At 37.7% G+C, this 15,627-nt stretch overlaps 2 protein-coding genes across 4 annotated transcripts; one reads left to right on the top strand and one right to left on the bottom strand.

Annotated features, from left to right (window-relative positions):
• Positions 1-104: 104 nt before the first annotated feature.
• Positions 105-9,293, top strand: bicral (BICRA like chromatin remodeling complex associated protein). Of its 2 annotated transcripts, none has more exons than XM_084434737.1 (11): positions 105-333; positions 3,367-3,412; positions 3,537-3,585; positions 3,663-3,728; positions 4,303-5,694; positions 6,122-6,182; positions 6,572-6,656; positions 6,771-6,916; positions 7,005-7,099; positions 7,195-7,297; positions 7,946-9,293. In XM_084434737.1, exons 1-11 carry the CDS (start codon positions 243-245, stop codon positions 8,404-8,406), a joined length of 2,595 nt encoding a protein of 864 aa, XP_084290863.1. In that variant the 5' UTR covers positions 105-242; the 3' UTR covers positions 8,407-9,293. The 2 variants fall into 2 exon arrangements, with proteins under 2 accessions (XP_084290863.1, XP_084290864.1); XM_084434738.1 differs by lacking the exon at positions 105-333 and adding an exon at positions 410-607.
• Positions 9,294-10,765: 1,472 nt separating this feature from the next.
• Positions 10,766-15,166, bottom strand: LOC311306373 (uncharacterized protein). 2 transcript variants are annotated; one of them, XM_084434739.1, is made up of 6 exons: positions 15,021-15,166; positions 14,858-14,950; positions 13,362-14,453; positions 11,689-11,799; positions 11,494-11,610; positions 10,766-11,409 (listed from the first exon to the last, which is right to left on the bottom strand). In XM_084434739.1, exons 2-6 carry the CDS (start codon positions 14,865-14,867, stop codon positions 11,381-11,383), a joined length of 1,359 nt encoding a protein of 452 aa, XP_084290865.1. In that variant the 5' UTR covers positions 14,868-14,950; positions 15,021-15,166; the 3' UTR covers positions 10,766-11,380. The 2 variants fall into 2 exon arrangements, with proteins under 2 accessions (XP_084290865.1, XP_084290866.1); XM_084434740.1 differs by lacking the exon at positions 15,021-15,166 and having other exon boundaries at positions 10,770-11,409; positions 13,362-14,450; positions 14,858-14,996.
• Between the last annotated feature and the right edge of the window lie 461 nt (positions 15,167-15,627).

Below are 15,627 nucleotides of genomic sequence, written 5' to 3'. Positions count from 1 at the left end.
TCCCTATACTAGTTTGTATTTTTTTTTTAAAGGTGTGGTCCACGAGGGCCCCGCCCCCCATAACAAACACAATTTTTATTCAGTTATGCATGTCAGGCATTTGAAGTGATCAATCAAAACAGCAGCTTTTATTTATATTTTGCAGAAGATACAAAAGAAGCATTTACAGTAGTAAACAAACAGAATAAGGAACCCCTTAGTTACAAGTAAAGAGCCCTTGTTGTCTAGTGCACTATGTAGTGATGCTGCCTTCTGCTGGAGCCGCACTGCTCCACCGGCCCGTGCAGAGATGGCGAGGAAACCCCGTGGACACGGCACTGCTTTTTCATGACGGTGAGTTTCCCCTTTGAGTGTATTATAATTTTGTGATAAAAATTTCAAGGAAAAAACACACACAACCTCCTTCCTCCCCTTCCTTCGGGGAGGGAAGAGCAAGCGTGGAGAGAGAAAAATCTATCTGAGACTGAGCAGCAAGGACAGTGAGGGAAAAATATATGAGTGGGAGAGAGGGAGAAAGAAGAAGAAGGAGGAGGAGGAGGAGGAGGAGGGGGAGCAAATTAAAAGTTGCCAAATGGAGATATTGGGTTTCAAGAGGAGTGAGACAGGAGTAAGGGTTTGCCTCTTTTTCAAGTCGTCTTTATGTGATGCAAATTCAAATAAATATTTATGCTTCGCCAACGAATTGTTCTCCGTTCGGTTTTTCCTCGACGAATTCAGCCGTTTCTTAATAGGTGTGGGGAAGGTCCACGACGTCAAGAAGGCCGTCGACAACTCGGAGCACGAAGAATGCATAAGACTCGCCTGATGATCCGCGTTTACCCTTCACCAAACCTAAGACATCCGTGCCAGTATTAAACGAGCCGTCCGATGCCGATTACGCGTTTCTTTATGCCGCCCGTCCAAGCTGCGCTCGTCGGCTGTCAGAGATGTGCAAAAACGCATTGTTAGAAAGGCTTTTTCGAGACGTGCGATAAAGCGAGTCTCTCCAGCCTCGGTCTATTTATGGACAAAGTCCCTGTGTGTTTCTAGCTGTTACTTTCAGCGAGATTAAGGCGGGTTTTGTGCGTCCTGCCCTTGCGCCATGGAGAGCCTTTTTAGTCCACCCTGTTTGACAAGTGAATCAGTAAAATGCGTCGCCTTGCTTCAACAGGGTTTTACTCTGTATTTTGAGGGGTTGCTGGTTTTCTACGTGTCTCTTTTCCGCCCCTTTGACTTATCAGGCAAAGAGGATAGATAGTTTTTTTTTTCTCTGGTAGAGAGGAAGAAAAAATAATTCATCTCCTCCCTCATTTGGCTTGCTAAGTTGACTACTACAGGTTTAACGAATATAAGTGTTAAATATACCTCACATCTCTAGTACATCGTTTAGTTTATTAAAACCCGTTCATTTACATGCAAATTCAGGTTTTTATAAATATATTTTGAAGTTGTTTATCAAGGACATGGGCCGGATTAACCTGTCATACTCTTTTCTTCATTAAGATTGCACTACACGGATATTGCTCTAAGCTTAGACTTGCTAGTTGTTCAGTTTTAAATACATTGACTAATCTTATAATTCATTCGTATCTATTTAGACGGTCCGATCAGTGTGTTTATTTTTCTGTTCTTGTGTGTATGCGGTTTAGTAATGAATTAATGAAATTAGCAGTTTGGGATTTCTGCAAGTTCAAGCTGTTTTTATTTTTTACACCGCACGACGTCGTTTGTTTTGAAACAAAGGCAAAAAATACATATCCATCGAATGCTGTTCAAACATTTAATCACTTTGGGCAAAAACAGACAACACATTTCGTTCCCTCACTAATATGTGTTATAAAGCATTAACAGAATGAAGTGCGAGTGTGAACAATCAAACTGGCCAAACATGTTTCACCCATCCCCCACGTTTATTCCTCTGTCACATTTCCACACATGAATTTTCAAGTTGTTCACATTTCTATGGCAGCTTTACAAAAATATGATCTGAAATTACAATCGAGTGGCATTTTTACACTACACAAGTTCTCTGCGTCATAATGCCCTTTTGTCTGTCGACTGTAGCGAGCAGTGGCGCAGTTTCACTCAGCAGCCGCCATTTTAAAGTCTCTTGGCTGCGCATGTATCTGCAGCAAAGAGTACAGCCATTCTTTGTCAGACTTGTGCATTTTTAAACATAAAGATCATATTTGTGTTACACTACAATGTATGTTAGGCTATTTTACTTTCTTTATGTGTACTTAAACACTAAAAACATGTTTCCCTAGCTGATTAGGATGAAATTGTGTTTGTTGCGAAGTCAAACAATTGCTTACTGTTAACAAGATTATCAGCTGTAGTTATTTTTATGTTGTGTATTTATTCTCCACACTGGAAAAAATAATTTACCAGAGGCGGTCACACTATAAAAACTCAAAATTTCTGATTCTTAATTCATTTCTGTTTGTCACAAGTTTGTGTATTCGCATTGCTAACGTAGCGTTATGTCAAAAAACTTGGCATACAGGCCTGTGACTGCAGAGAACAGTTCTTTGGCCTATTAATGTCAAATGCTTGTATGTATTTAATATTATACCTGAAGTCTTATATTATACCTGTCCTGAGAATGTTCTTTAACCCTCTGGTGCTCCTTGCGTGGCAGTCAAAAATGACCAATTTTCTTTTCAATGAAATTAATGTACTATATTTTAGTATGATAGCTTTTTATTTAATATTTGTATTTTTAGGGGATCCTATGGTACTAAATCATATGCATTAGTTATAATCCATTTATTACGTCTTAACCACTTTTCATAAATGTTGAATTATTTGGAGCATGGTTTGGTCTCTTTTTAAAAGAAGACACTTAGCAGATTGAAGTTGTTGTTGTTATGTTATGAAAAATGCACAAAAATACTATTTTCAAATTTTATATGAATTATATATTTCCCAAAACATGTTTTCAAAATAAAGCCATAAATCTAAACAAGTTGTGTTCCAAATTTGAGGTTGATATAATTTTTTTTTATTTTTTTTATTTCCCATTCGTTTCCAATGCAGTCATTTTTTTCAGGACTATGATTGACTTTTCAAATCATATCCGTGATTTTTGTTGTGCTCGCATAGCAATTGCCAAAACCTTTACCAAGTTTCGTACCATTCCGATGAAGTAAAAAAAAAATTATTAAAAAAAATGTAAAATTGTGACCAAAGAGCACCAGAGGTTATAAAACTGGGGATCCTGACAGATTACAATGCTTTGATTTTGTGTAGAACACTATGCACAGTACATTTATTGGATCCTTAGGTGTATTCAGAAACAATTTATATACAAAGTATGTCTCACTGTAGCCAAACGGCAGGGAAATTGTGTCCATTGTAATATCTCAAAATCTGTTACTGTCGCAGGTGTCATGGATGATGAAGACGACCGCCGTCTTCTGGATTTTTTAGGGTAATCAGCTTTATAATTTGATGGTTATGGTTTTTAAAGAGCTTTATGTTTTAAACATAGTTCAAAAATAAATGTTGCCCATCAAACATTAAACAAGCTTTAATGAACTGTTTTATTTCAACAGAGATGTGCAAGCATTGAATGAGTATCTTCATGGTTCAAACAGTAAATCTGTAAGTATACTTACACTATATGACATTTGTGTTTTATGTTGAAAGGTTATTGACAACTTTCTTTGACATTCAAACAGATTGGAGAAGATGATGTGACAAATGCAGCATTTGGGTCGGCCAGCTCATTCTTCACCAGTGACACCGTGAGTATAGTTAAAGTCCCTATCAAGTAAAGTCAGTTCACATGGCGGTCATATTTGCAACGCTTCCTGGAGGCAATTTTGGTCATAAAGACTAGCTCCTATCTACTTGAATGGGAATAAACGCAAATCTCAAAAACTGCTTGCCAAACTCATATGTAGGCAAGGCAAGGCAAGGCAACTACATCTGACATGATCTGTCCTATAAATATGTTTCTTATGCTCAAATAGCTTTAAAAAGCACATATTTCAGGTTGGTTATGTTATTGCGCATGTGCAGACATGTGCCAAGTGCACGTCTACTACACGTTAACTGGGCTTAACTGTTTCTTTAGGAACAGGAGCTTATAATGACATCTGCAGTGTCGTGACGACTTTACCAATTGGCGATTGGCTCTTTTATTTAGAAGGCGGGAGTTTTCTTGCCATATTGTGTGTTGTACTTTCTCCCATTCATAGAAATGAGTGATTGGTATACTGTATTTACAGTCTGGTAAAGATAGCAAGCAATGGGGATACCTAGAATTGGGATTTAGTAGGAGCATCTGAACAACAACTTATTTGGTTTTCTATTCAGAGTGGCTCCAATGAAGAACTCAAAGATGGCCACAATCATTTGGGAGAGTTTGGGGAGGCTGGTGGAGCTGAGCTTCAGCTCTCGAGCAGTCTTCCGTTCATCGAGGATGAGCTCGACGGTGGAACCTCTCCGGATGGGGTCGATCTCAGTGGCGAGGACCAACCGTTTGACATCCTCCAGAAGTCATTGCTGGAAGCAGATATCACAGAGCAGACATTGGCTCAAGAAGCCCTTTTGGACTCCCAGCCATCTCTCATTCCTACAGCTACCGCCTTCCCTCAGCAGCTGGTCTCTGGAGGGTTTGGAGGCGTCTCGGGTCCTGGTGTGGCGGCACCAATGGCACAACCTCAGGCTTTTATCCAGCAGGTTCCCCAGCTACCCTTGCCAAATGGCCCCACTGGACACATCCAGGTAGTGGGATCCTTCAGTGGCAGTGCCTCCTCTATGATGACTATCAATAGTTTGGAACAGCCTCAGATCCTGTTGAGGCAGAGTGGAAATGTAGTAACAAACAACAGCGGGCAGGGTACCATGTTCACCCCTTCCGCAGCTGGTCAGGTGTCAATGTCTTTCAATAAAGGAACGATACCACTTCAGAATATTATCATCCAGAGAGGCCCTACGCAACAGGCATTGGTTAGACCTATTCAGCCTAAACCCTTACAGGCAGGAGGACAAACTGTATACAATATCAGCAACATTGGGCTTCAACCTAGCACCAACACTGCTGCGAATTTAGTCAGTAGCCCCTACACAGCTACTGGCTCTCCTCAGTCTACTCAACAGGTGAAAGTGGTCAATCCAGCCAGCAGCATTGTAATGCATTCACCGCTGGGGCAACAAGTGCAACCACAGTCCCAGTCCAATCTGCCTCAGGGGCAGTTTTTGCTACCCAGTTCTATTTCCCTAACCCCTGGTACGACTGTTCACAGCTTCCAGGCTGTCAATGGGCAGGTGTTGCAAACAAACACTCAAGTGGGTGACCCGGGGTCAATAAGCACTACCACCTACTCCATCCTCACCAATCAGAACACAACAGTACAGCTTATCGCTGGGCAGAACTTTTCAGCTGGAGGGCAGCTAATAGTCAATCAAGGTTTGGTCAGTGGAGGTCAAATAGGCCAAGCTTCACCCACACCTGTAATGGAGGTGTGTCAAAGGCCTGGTGCCACGGCCAAAGTTTGGAATGCCAGCGCGTCGCCTAGCCCATCGCCTCTACAGACGTCACAGACTTCAAGCCACCTCACCATGGTCAGTTCTGGTGTTCAAGGCCCACAGGTTTGTCAGCAGTTATCTGTGAGTCCAGGACAGCACCTCCAGCACCTTATGCCTGTGGGCCAGAACGCTCCAACTACTTCAGGCGTTCCGGAGTTTCAAGTCTCTCTAAACCAGGTGAAATATATTTGGATTAATTTATCCAAACCCATACACAAAAGAAATATATTTGAAATATATTTTCAGTATATATTTTGGAATATATGCAAATATTTGAAATTGGCCCAATAAATATATTTCACACTTAACATCATATATTTTTGTTATATTTCAGAATATATTTCAATGTATTTTTTTCTGTATGGGTCCCCAAAAGTGTCAAAATATATGTGGCATATATTCCAAATACATTGAAATATATTCTGAAATATAACAAAAATATATGATGTTAAGTGTGAAATATATTTATTGGGCCAATTTCAAATATTTGCATATATTCCAAAATATATACTGAAAATATATTTCAAATATATTTCTTTTGTGTATGGTGCCTCTTCAAAGTTGTATTGTTTCATTACATTTGAATGTTTCTTCAATTTCATAGAACACCGCAGCAGCAACACAAAGAGGGCAAACACAATTAGTTAATCTCCTTGGTACCAAAGGTAAGACTACTTTGGATCCTTATGAATCCTTTATTTTTAATAAATATCTAATTTATTTTGTCATGGCATCATTCTAATATGCTGATTTGATTCTCAAGAAACATTTCTTATAATTATCAGTGTTAAAAACAGTAATATCTGCTTGATATTTTTGTGGGAATCGTGATAAAAAAAGAATGTCAGGATGCTTTTATGAATAGAAAGTTCAAGAGAATAGCATTTATTTGAAATAGAAATCGTTTGTAACATTATAAATGTCTTACCTGTCACTTTTGATCAAACTATTATGGTAGTGTATATAATATTATGTTTTTTTTGTTGATTTTTTGCACCTGAATTTCCTCTCTTGGATCCATGAAGTAATTTTTCTTTATTCTTTTTAATCTTAGCTGTGAAAACACTCACTCCTGCCAGTCAGGAATTGCCTCTTACACCGAAGCGACCTGCAACTCAGCAACTTACTAGAGGAGGAATGTGAGTGCCCAAATTGTACACCTGTTACAGATGAAGTGTGTAATTTCGGCACCATTAGTGTCAACGAATAGAATTGCAGAAATAATGATTGTAACACTGGGACTTATTTGACAGGGTCCTCCAGCAGTTAAGACAGGATCACTGTAGAGTCATGTCTTCGGAGCGGACGCCCTTCACTTCATTAAATGATGGCATTTACAGATTACTGCCCTATCATGTTTTCCAAGGCTCACCACAACAAGATGAAGATTTCGCCAAAAGTGCATTTTCAACTTTTCCTCTACATAATCAATATTTAACCATAGATAAATCTGTCACAGGTTCTGATGATCATTTTTGATTTTACAGTTGATGACGAGTTTGAGGCAGTTGCCACACAAGTGCTAAACAGAACGCAGGCCATGGTGAACAAATACAGACGCTTACTCATGGTGGAAGCAGAGGTAGGTTCAGCTTAAAACTTAAATGCACAAAATACTACATATAGTTATTTGTAGGTAATTAATTACTCTAATGTCACTGCTTAATGCTCTTTCAGAGGTCTAGCCCTTCATCAGAAATGGTGATGATTGACAGGACTTTTAACCAAGAGGAACGGGGCAACTTGACCCAAGACAAACGAATGATATTAGTGGATCCAGGTGAGACATGGGAGCCTGGTTGCATTTTCACAGTTTTTTATATTATATTAAACGAATTAACTAATACTAATGTAATGAGTTGACATAAAGTAATTTCACGGTGTTTCCAATTAGTTTTATTTTGGTTGAATACAGTTAAGTAGTATTTGCAATGTATATTTTGGAGGGTTTTTTGTGTGATTATTTAATATTTTAAATGTACACATCGATTTTGTTATATGCAAAGTAACATGCATAACTATATAGCCTATAATTGGCAAAGCCTTGGAGAACAAATGAAGAAATAAATTTCTTATATGAATAATTTAAAAATAATTTAAACATTTAAAGTAATATGTGTGTGTGTGTGTGTGTGTGTGTGTGTGTGTGTAATGCATGCACATATATATATATATATATATGTCATATATAATTTCAATCATCACAAAAGTAGAGTGTGAAGGTGGTGCTGGTAATTTTTGATCAATCAGATACATAAACTGCATGGTAGATTTTGGTTTCTTTTGAAATTGTTGTGATTTATGGAACGCTTTTACGATGTTGTACTGTAATTATACCAAATGCAAACAAAATGATATAATTTAAAATTGTTTTGCGCTTGCTTGATTGAATGTATGTTTGTAATTTTTTGCCACATTGCTCCCTCAGATGGCTTCCTGGAAGACTTCTGCTGTGGCCGTAAACTAAGGATCGCAAGTCCCGAAGTCTTGACCCCAGTCACCAATGAGGGCAATCCCAGCACAATGGAAACATCCCCAAGGCATTCCATTAATCTCACCGTAAAAGATGAGCAGGGTATGAACAGCCACACAGAACCTGCTTATAGGACAGAATCTAAACAACAAGGAGTGGAAGAACACAGAAGAACTCCCATCAAGTGCATCCTGGACCTAAAAAAAAAGACATCCAGCACCGTAATCAGCAGCAACAGTCAACATGCTCACTACCCTACATCTCCCAGCCAATCACAGCATAGCTCTGCCCAAGGCTACCCTTCGAGCCTGGGACGGGGCCATGAAGAACAAGTTCCCTCAGATCATAATCACACTTCATTGGCTGACACAGACTCTGTGCTTGAGGCTGCTGTGAATAGCATCTTAGAATGTTAGACAGTGCCATATTTATGTTTGTTAGTTGTTCCATGTTAATCTCATTTCATTTCATGCCATGTGTGTGCGAGCTGAACTCCACGGCATGTGTGAACGGACGTACGTTGGCATTATCACGGTTTGAAATGCACACAGCAGCTCTGACTAGGTTGAGGAACAGGAAGGTGAATCTAATGATAGTGATACTCTAATACTGTGCCTGTTGTTCTAGAGAAGTTTACATAAGAAAGCCTTTTTGACAATGCTTTACAGGATACACTTGCAATCACACACACATTAATATATGCACACACACACACACACACACACACACACACACACACACACACACACACACACACACACACACACACAATCAAGCAGTAAGTAAGTGTGATGTTTGGAATGTCATGAGTAGACATTGATATTTGTAGCGTATCGATCAATATCAGACACTTAGTCTAATAGTCTGTCCGCACTTAAGGTTTTATGGTTGTCTCAACACTTACGTTGTATCATTGCAGTAGACTTTGACCAAGTAAGGCACACAAACACACCTGCGCGTTTAATTGTTTTTAAACATTGGTTGTGCTCTTCTTTCTTTTTTTTTAACATTTGTTTTGCAATTAGTTTTGTACCTTACAGGTATGTTACCTCTCCACAGAGACAAAACTCACTTGTGTGGTTTTGTGCAGGGGAAAGTTAAGTCCTCAGATTGAGGGTACAATGTTACATGATGTTTTATCTTTTTTTGTTTAATTCATTTTTTGAAATGATGCATTATATATATATTTTTTAAATTCTGTGCTGCTCCCTGTCTGGAGATAATATGTGCTGTTTTGCACCTTTAGTTAGTGTCTCAAAGAACCCACACTGGTGAATCTCATGAAAACATGTCAGTCGCATTTCAACCCAAAATCAATGGAAAATTTAAGAAATAAAATTCTTAATAAAACTGCAAAAAATTTGCAAAAAGAAGAGGAAACCTATTTTTGGACCAGTAATATATATTTATTGCATTGTGGTACCTTTTTTTATATATATATATATCAAGGAAGCACATTTTAATCACATTTACATTTACTTGTCATCAAATTCTTATTACATTTTGAAAGAATCTAGAAGAATTTAAGGCAGTGGAACAATCTCTACCATTATGTACAAGTACATTACAATTACATTTTTTTCTCATAACAAAATAGATTTTTTTTTTTTTGCATTCACATTTGCCATCACAATCTCAGTGGTCCTACGGCAGGCTTGATTTCTCTGAGCAAAATATAATTTCTTATTTCTTGACTTTGATTTGGGGATTTTTGTGAGATTTACCAAGACTGATGTTGTTTGAAACGTTTCATTTTCCCTTGTGCGTTGAGTCCCCTGCTGGTCAGGCTGTAGTCTTGGCAGTCAGTTTGCAGTTTCTGCCTCTAGTGGCAGCTTATATTTGCACATGTGGACGTGACCTTGTACTTTAGATAGCCATGGTCGCAGCTCTTACAGCCTCTCAGCAGATCACTTCTCAAATTTGTGCAGTTTTAAATCGGTGTAGTATAGTAGTGATGTCACGGCATATCAGGTTTTTATTGGTATCTAATTTAGTAGCATTATGAGATGGCTGCTTCCTGAGATAATGCAGTTTGGTTGGAGGACAGGCCCACATTACAAGAACCCGTTTTGAGAAATCATTTCTAAAGAGGAGACTGTAAGTCCTGTTTTATAGACTAGAACCTATATTAACTGTGCCATTACAGGGCTTTGTCAGTCAACGATGGGAGTATGACCAAGACAATGTCAAAAACTGACCTGGGGAGCGTTTCCCAAAGCCAACTGAAGTCGTAGGTTCCATTGTTTCCATCAGAGTTCAAGGGAATTTGCGACCATAGTTGGCTAAACCGCAGTGTGCGTACATTTTCACGAGTCTGTTTCCATTAGCATCCATTCCAGATCTGAAGGGAAGGTTGCTTGTTTTCATCTAATGTCATCCCATTGTTTCCGCATCATTAACACTAAACGCCCACCGTCTTTCCCAGCAATTCAACCAAAAATGTCAGACAGGAAAAAAAAAAAAAAGTGAAATATTCTTCTCTCTGATCTGAGCTCTAGAGGTCGGTGTTAGGGAGCATTCTGAAAGACCTTCACTTCGAAGGGCTTCTTTGCCTTAGGACAGAGCGAGTGAAAACAAGTTTAAATAGTGTATCGTTTGTTTTTACTGCTTTTTGTTGTGCGAGTGTGGCCTTCGGTTATCGTAATACCCCATGGTAAAAGTTGCTTTTAACGTTTTATTTTCTGCATCACCTAAAACTTGATTTGTAATGTTTGTATTACAAAAAATAAAAACATGAAACACAAAATATTTATACTTTTTGTAAAGAAAAAGAATGTAAAACAAAAAAGTTATTTTTATTATGTTAGGTGTACACACGTCATACTGTATATGTGGTCAGTTCATGATTTGTTGTTTTTGTGAGTGTTCATTACAACAGCAGAGATAAATATTAAATCCATTTTGAATACAGCCAATCTGTCGTAATGTCTTCCTTTTGAACAAATTGTGGATATTTACATGCAACAATATTACATAAAATTTAGACGAGATCATGTAAACAACGAACAAAAGAACCATATGACAGGTCTCACGGAAAAAAAAAAAGGTGCAGAACAATATTGTATAATTTAGTAGATCTCAGGTAAGGCCTCTTTTTGGTTACACGATAAACAAAACGTAAAATTGTTTTGGTTAAAAGCAAAAGTAAATGAACATTTAGAAATTTCAGTCTCTGTGCTTCAAGATAGGTTCCTATCAAAAATGTAAATTCATAAGTACTTTATCAGTCACAGTCTTGACATTTCTAGCTAACTTGTCAACGAAACCACAGCAAACCTCAATTGTAGTAAACCAATAGTTGCTGCTGGTATTATAATCTTGCCCTATTAATTATTAATCTTATTGTGCCCATATGGCCCTGAAAACAATTACAAAGACTACCAAACATCCTTAATGGTACTTCCTCCAGCGTTCGTTCTCTGTAAAACAGAATAAAACAGACATTTCAATCATGCATGCCAGTGATTATGGGATGTTTGTTGATGACATCGATTCAGACTCACTGAGATGTGGGTATCTCCATATGTAACACAGAACGCAGTATCCAGTCAACAGCATGGATATCCCACCGATTCCTCCTCTACGAACATCAATATACTTCCTGTAGTACCACTGCCAACCTGATCACATAACCAGAAAACACTGGAAAAACCACTAACACAAATGTTATGTTATATTATGTTGGATAAGGAACAAACCTTGCTTTAACATGGTCACAATCACTTCAGGTGACACCGGAGTTCGAGCGGCAAGCCAGACACCAAGTTCATTCAATCTGACATCTCCAAGTTTCCGCTGCACTAGAGGCACTATATGAACAAAGGCATTTTTATATTTTCATATTTTTATAATTTCAACTCTCTTGTTTAAACGTGCATGTCATGAAAACTAGTGTGGAAGCACAATGTGGACGTGGAACTTGAAGATGCAATGAAAAATTCACATGAAAGAATGAATACAAATGGTAATAGGAGGAATGAGATGAAACTGTTTCATGGACCAACGTCCCTTTCCAGCCAAGCTGATGAAAGTGTAGCTCATTTACTATCAGAAAGGCACTTAAGAATGTGCATAACAATTCTAAGGTACCTAAATGTACACATAAACCTACATTTTTTGCATTAATTTCTACCATAGGAAGTCTTTGTTAAAGCGTTATAAGCCATGAACTAAGCCAACCAGCTACGAGGTAAATCACAGCATTTAAACCTTAGATTCGAAGCAAATATACTTGAAAATTTGATAAAAATACAAAAGTACAAGACTGTGTACTTCACAGCTTTAGTGAGGAAAGAACTACAATCCCATGAAGCAATGCGAACAACATAATCAAATTAACACTGATGTTGAAATATAAAACTACTAATTTGTTGAAAATATCTATAGAATGTATACAGAAACAATGTATTTTAAGTTCACTGGAAAATATGCATATACAACACTCGATTTTCTATACAGCATCATGTAATATAGTTCTCACCACATATTCCACTGTTAAACAGGGTAATTTTAAAAATAAGTTAAAATAATACGGGCTCACGGCTTCAACGGAAGCATATACCATCGGTTAACAACCTCGTAGCTCACAGTAAAGGTTGTCTAAAAAGGTTTCTAAGTTATCATTAAAAAAATAATATATATATTTATTTATTTAGGCTATGTACTTGAGTATGTAGTAGATACATTCTCACAGCTCATTCACACAGAAACACACAGAACATGCAGACTTCATATTCCAATAGCAGACTTTTTACAGTTAAACATATTGTGATTTTATTAAGTGTACATTCAAATTCAGTGACTTCACGCATTATAGAGCAAATTCTATTGTTAATACTTGATTTTGCGACTCCTGTCCAGGTTTTCCGCATTGCAGACATCAGAGGGCCTTTACATATAACGTTAGGCCTTTAAACTTTACCGTGTAAAAACAATACACTGACAACTTGTTTTGACTCATTTTAGGGCCGTTCAATCTTTACTTCAATTACTTCAATCTCAAGTAAAAATTGAAGAAAAAAAAACAGATACATCATACAAGTATTAAGCCCTGTTCAAACCAAGAACGATAACTATCGAGATAACTAGCATAGCGTCCACACCAACACACAATAACGTTCTTGGCCTCTTTAAAGCAGGGCGGATTCTGATTGGCTGTCAATGTTGTTATCAGCTGGAAAAAACGTTGTGAAAGTGATTCCAATGATATCGTTATCATTATTGTTGTGGTGTGGACTCTGCTATTCTCTTAAATGCAGAAACCTTGGTGTGAACATGCTTTTAAACTAAGTGATTTCTCTTTTTAAAGGGATTTCTCTTCACATGAAAATAACTATGTAAACAACCAAACATCGCATAAATCATGGATTACCTTCACTTTGGGGGAACGGTCCAGGAAATTGACCCTTCTTCCAAATATTTTCATTAGCAAAGCTGCTTAAAGGTACTGAGGAGACCTGTATTCTGTTGTAAGCAGACTCTGGACTACATGATGGACTTCTTGCACCTTGCAGTCTTGAACTAAGGATGTCTTCTGAAGGTTGATGAATGGTTTCTGATAAAGTCAGTGAGGGTGGAAAGGCAACCTTGGTAACTGCTGTTTCAGGCTTGTTTGATTTTTGCATAGTCTCCAGTGCAGAATCTTTGGATGTTTCAATAACAGGATAAGGCACAAACAGATTGTAAGACCTCTTGTAATACAAACTGTAATTGATGTGGTCCCACACAGAAGTCTTGGATGTTAAGAAAGCATGAGCTTTATGCTCTTCTGCTCTTGATACTAGATCGATATTCTTGTTCTGGCTGTCTGCAAGTCTTTCAAGCTCCTCCAAGAGGCAAACTTTTGTTTTGAGTTTGGGATTTTCATGCTGTACACTGCACTCAGATGGGAGGCTAGAGTTTTTCAGAGTGGCTGGCACAGATCCAGGGGTATTGATTTTACTCTTGGTGATTGACAACTGCTCTGATAATGGTGCCATCTTTAGCTTCTTTTTGCCTTTAGCACTTTTTCCATTAGTTTGAGATGTTCCCTGATTTGGTCCTTTGGAGATCTCACAAAAGCTTTTATCTCCTTCATGCTTGGATAATGAGCTAGGGATGCTTGGCATCTTTGAGATTGGCACTAACAGGTGTAATCTCTCAAGTTCCCTTTGTCTTTTAGCAAGCCATTTGTTTTTAGGCCTCTCCATGTCCAGAGTTTCAGATGATAAGACTTTGACCTCAGTAGTTGTGAGAAGACTGTCTGCATTGTGAGTATCTTCTTTCCTCCTGCTTTTGGAGGTTAGTCTCTCATCAAAGATGACACCATTTGTTGTCTTTTTATGGATCTTCTGTCTGGATGTGGTTGCAGTCAGTTCTTTTGGTGCTTTAATGCTTTTTTGGGGTTGTGTAACTGGTGCCATTTTGCAGTGTGGTAGGTGGGTTTTCAGCCTCTTGAACGGCTTTCCACAAAATGGGCATTCTTCTGAAAGAGAAAAGAATTTAAAAAAAATCAGATATTACAGGACTGGATCAATAGGTTTAAAATCACTGTATTGTTTGTAGAAACCAAGAACTTTAATATTTTTCCCCATATCTCTTAGAAGAAACATGCAATCATTTTATGAGCAGTTTTCTGTGTTGTTGATGTAATTCCTTTAACCTATCTATTAAATAGCTATACATTTGAAATATCTGTTTAACTGATAGTTAATTTAGTCAACTTCCAAGTAGTACACAGACATCTAGATGGCCTCAAAACAGATAGGCTATGGGCTAACAGCCACAAAACTTCACAAATTGATTTAATGGGGTCTTAAAAACTACAAACAAGGCATGGGATACTAAAATGGACAAATATTCTATCAAATATTTAGATTTGCCACTCACCTACACTCATCTTTTATAATTTCACTGCCATCTTTCAATGGAAGAGGGAAAGGTCTTCTCTCTGGTGTCTTTTAAATTAATCATTATTAAACTCTTGACTTGGGAACCTTTCTCATGCAGCCACTTTTAACCAAGTCGGTTGTATTTTAACTAGCTCGTTTGCGCATGTACGAAATCTGCGGTTTGTTACCATGGGACATGCAGTAAAATAACGGACCCTGCGTTATGCGTTGGACCCGCTAGAGGACATGCTAGATTATTTTGAGTTACGAAAGACCCAGTTAGCCGTCTCTATCGATGCCTGTGTGTAAGTAGCCTACTGCATGTATGAATAACACCGTTGATCACGAAAGCAATTGCACATTCTTTTCCGAACGAAAGTTTTTTTTTCTCTCTTTTTTTTTTTCTCGGAAGGAAGGTTTACTATCTATCTATCTATCGACAAAGAAGTAAGAACTCAACACTTACAAGCAGAAAGGCAATAACAAAATATTATAAATAGCCCTATATATGGGGTAGGGTTATAACCCCTATATATGGGGTTACTGTAAAAAACTAGGTTACAATACATGAAATTCTAAAATGAACTAAAACGTATTATATTATCTTTATACTAATTATAAGTAGGCCTATTACACAATCGAAGTGTCTTACAATCAATTTCTATAAAGAATTGATATATATATATATCAACATCTTTTGTGAAAATAAAAATAAGTTAAGCTATTTTCTTTATAAATGTACATATGTAAATGTACATTTCGAAAAGA

The sequence above is a fragment of the Rutilus rutilus genome (assembly GCF_951802725.1).
Source record: "Rutilus rutilus genome assembly, chromosome: 16".
NCBI classification, from domain to species: Eukaryota; Metazoa; Chordata; class Actinopteri; order Cypriniformes; family Leuciscidae; genus Rutilus; species Rutilus rutilus.
This window is presented reverse-complemented; position numbering and strand designations above follow the sequence as displayed.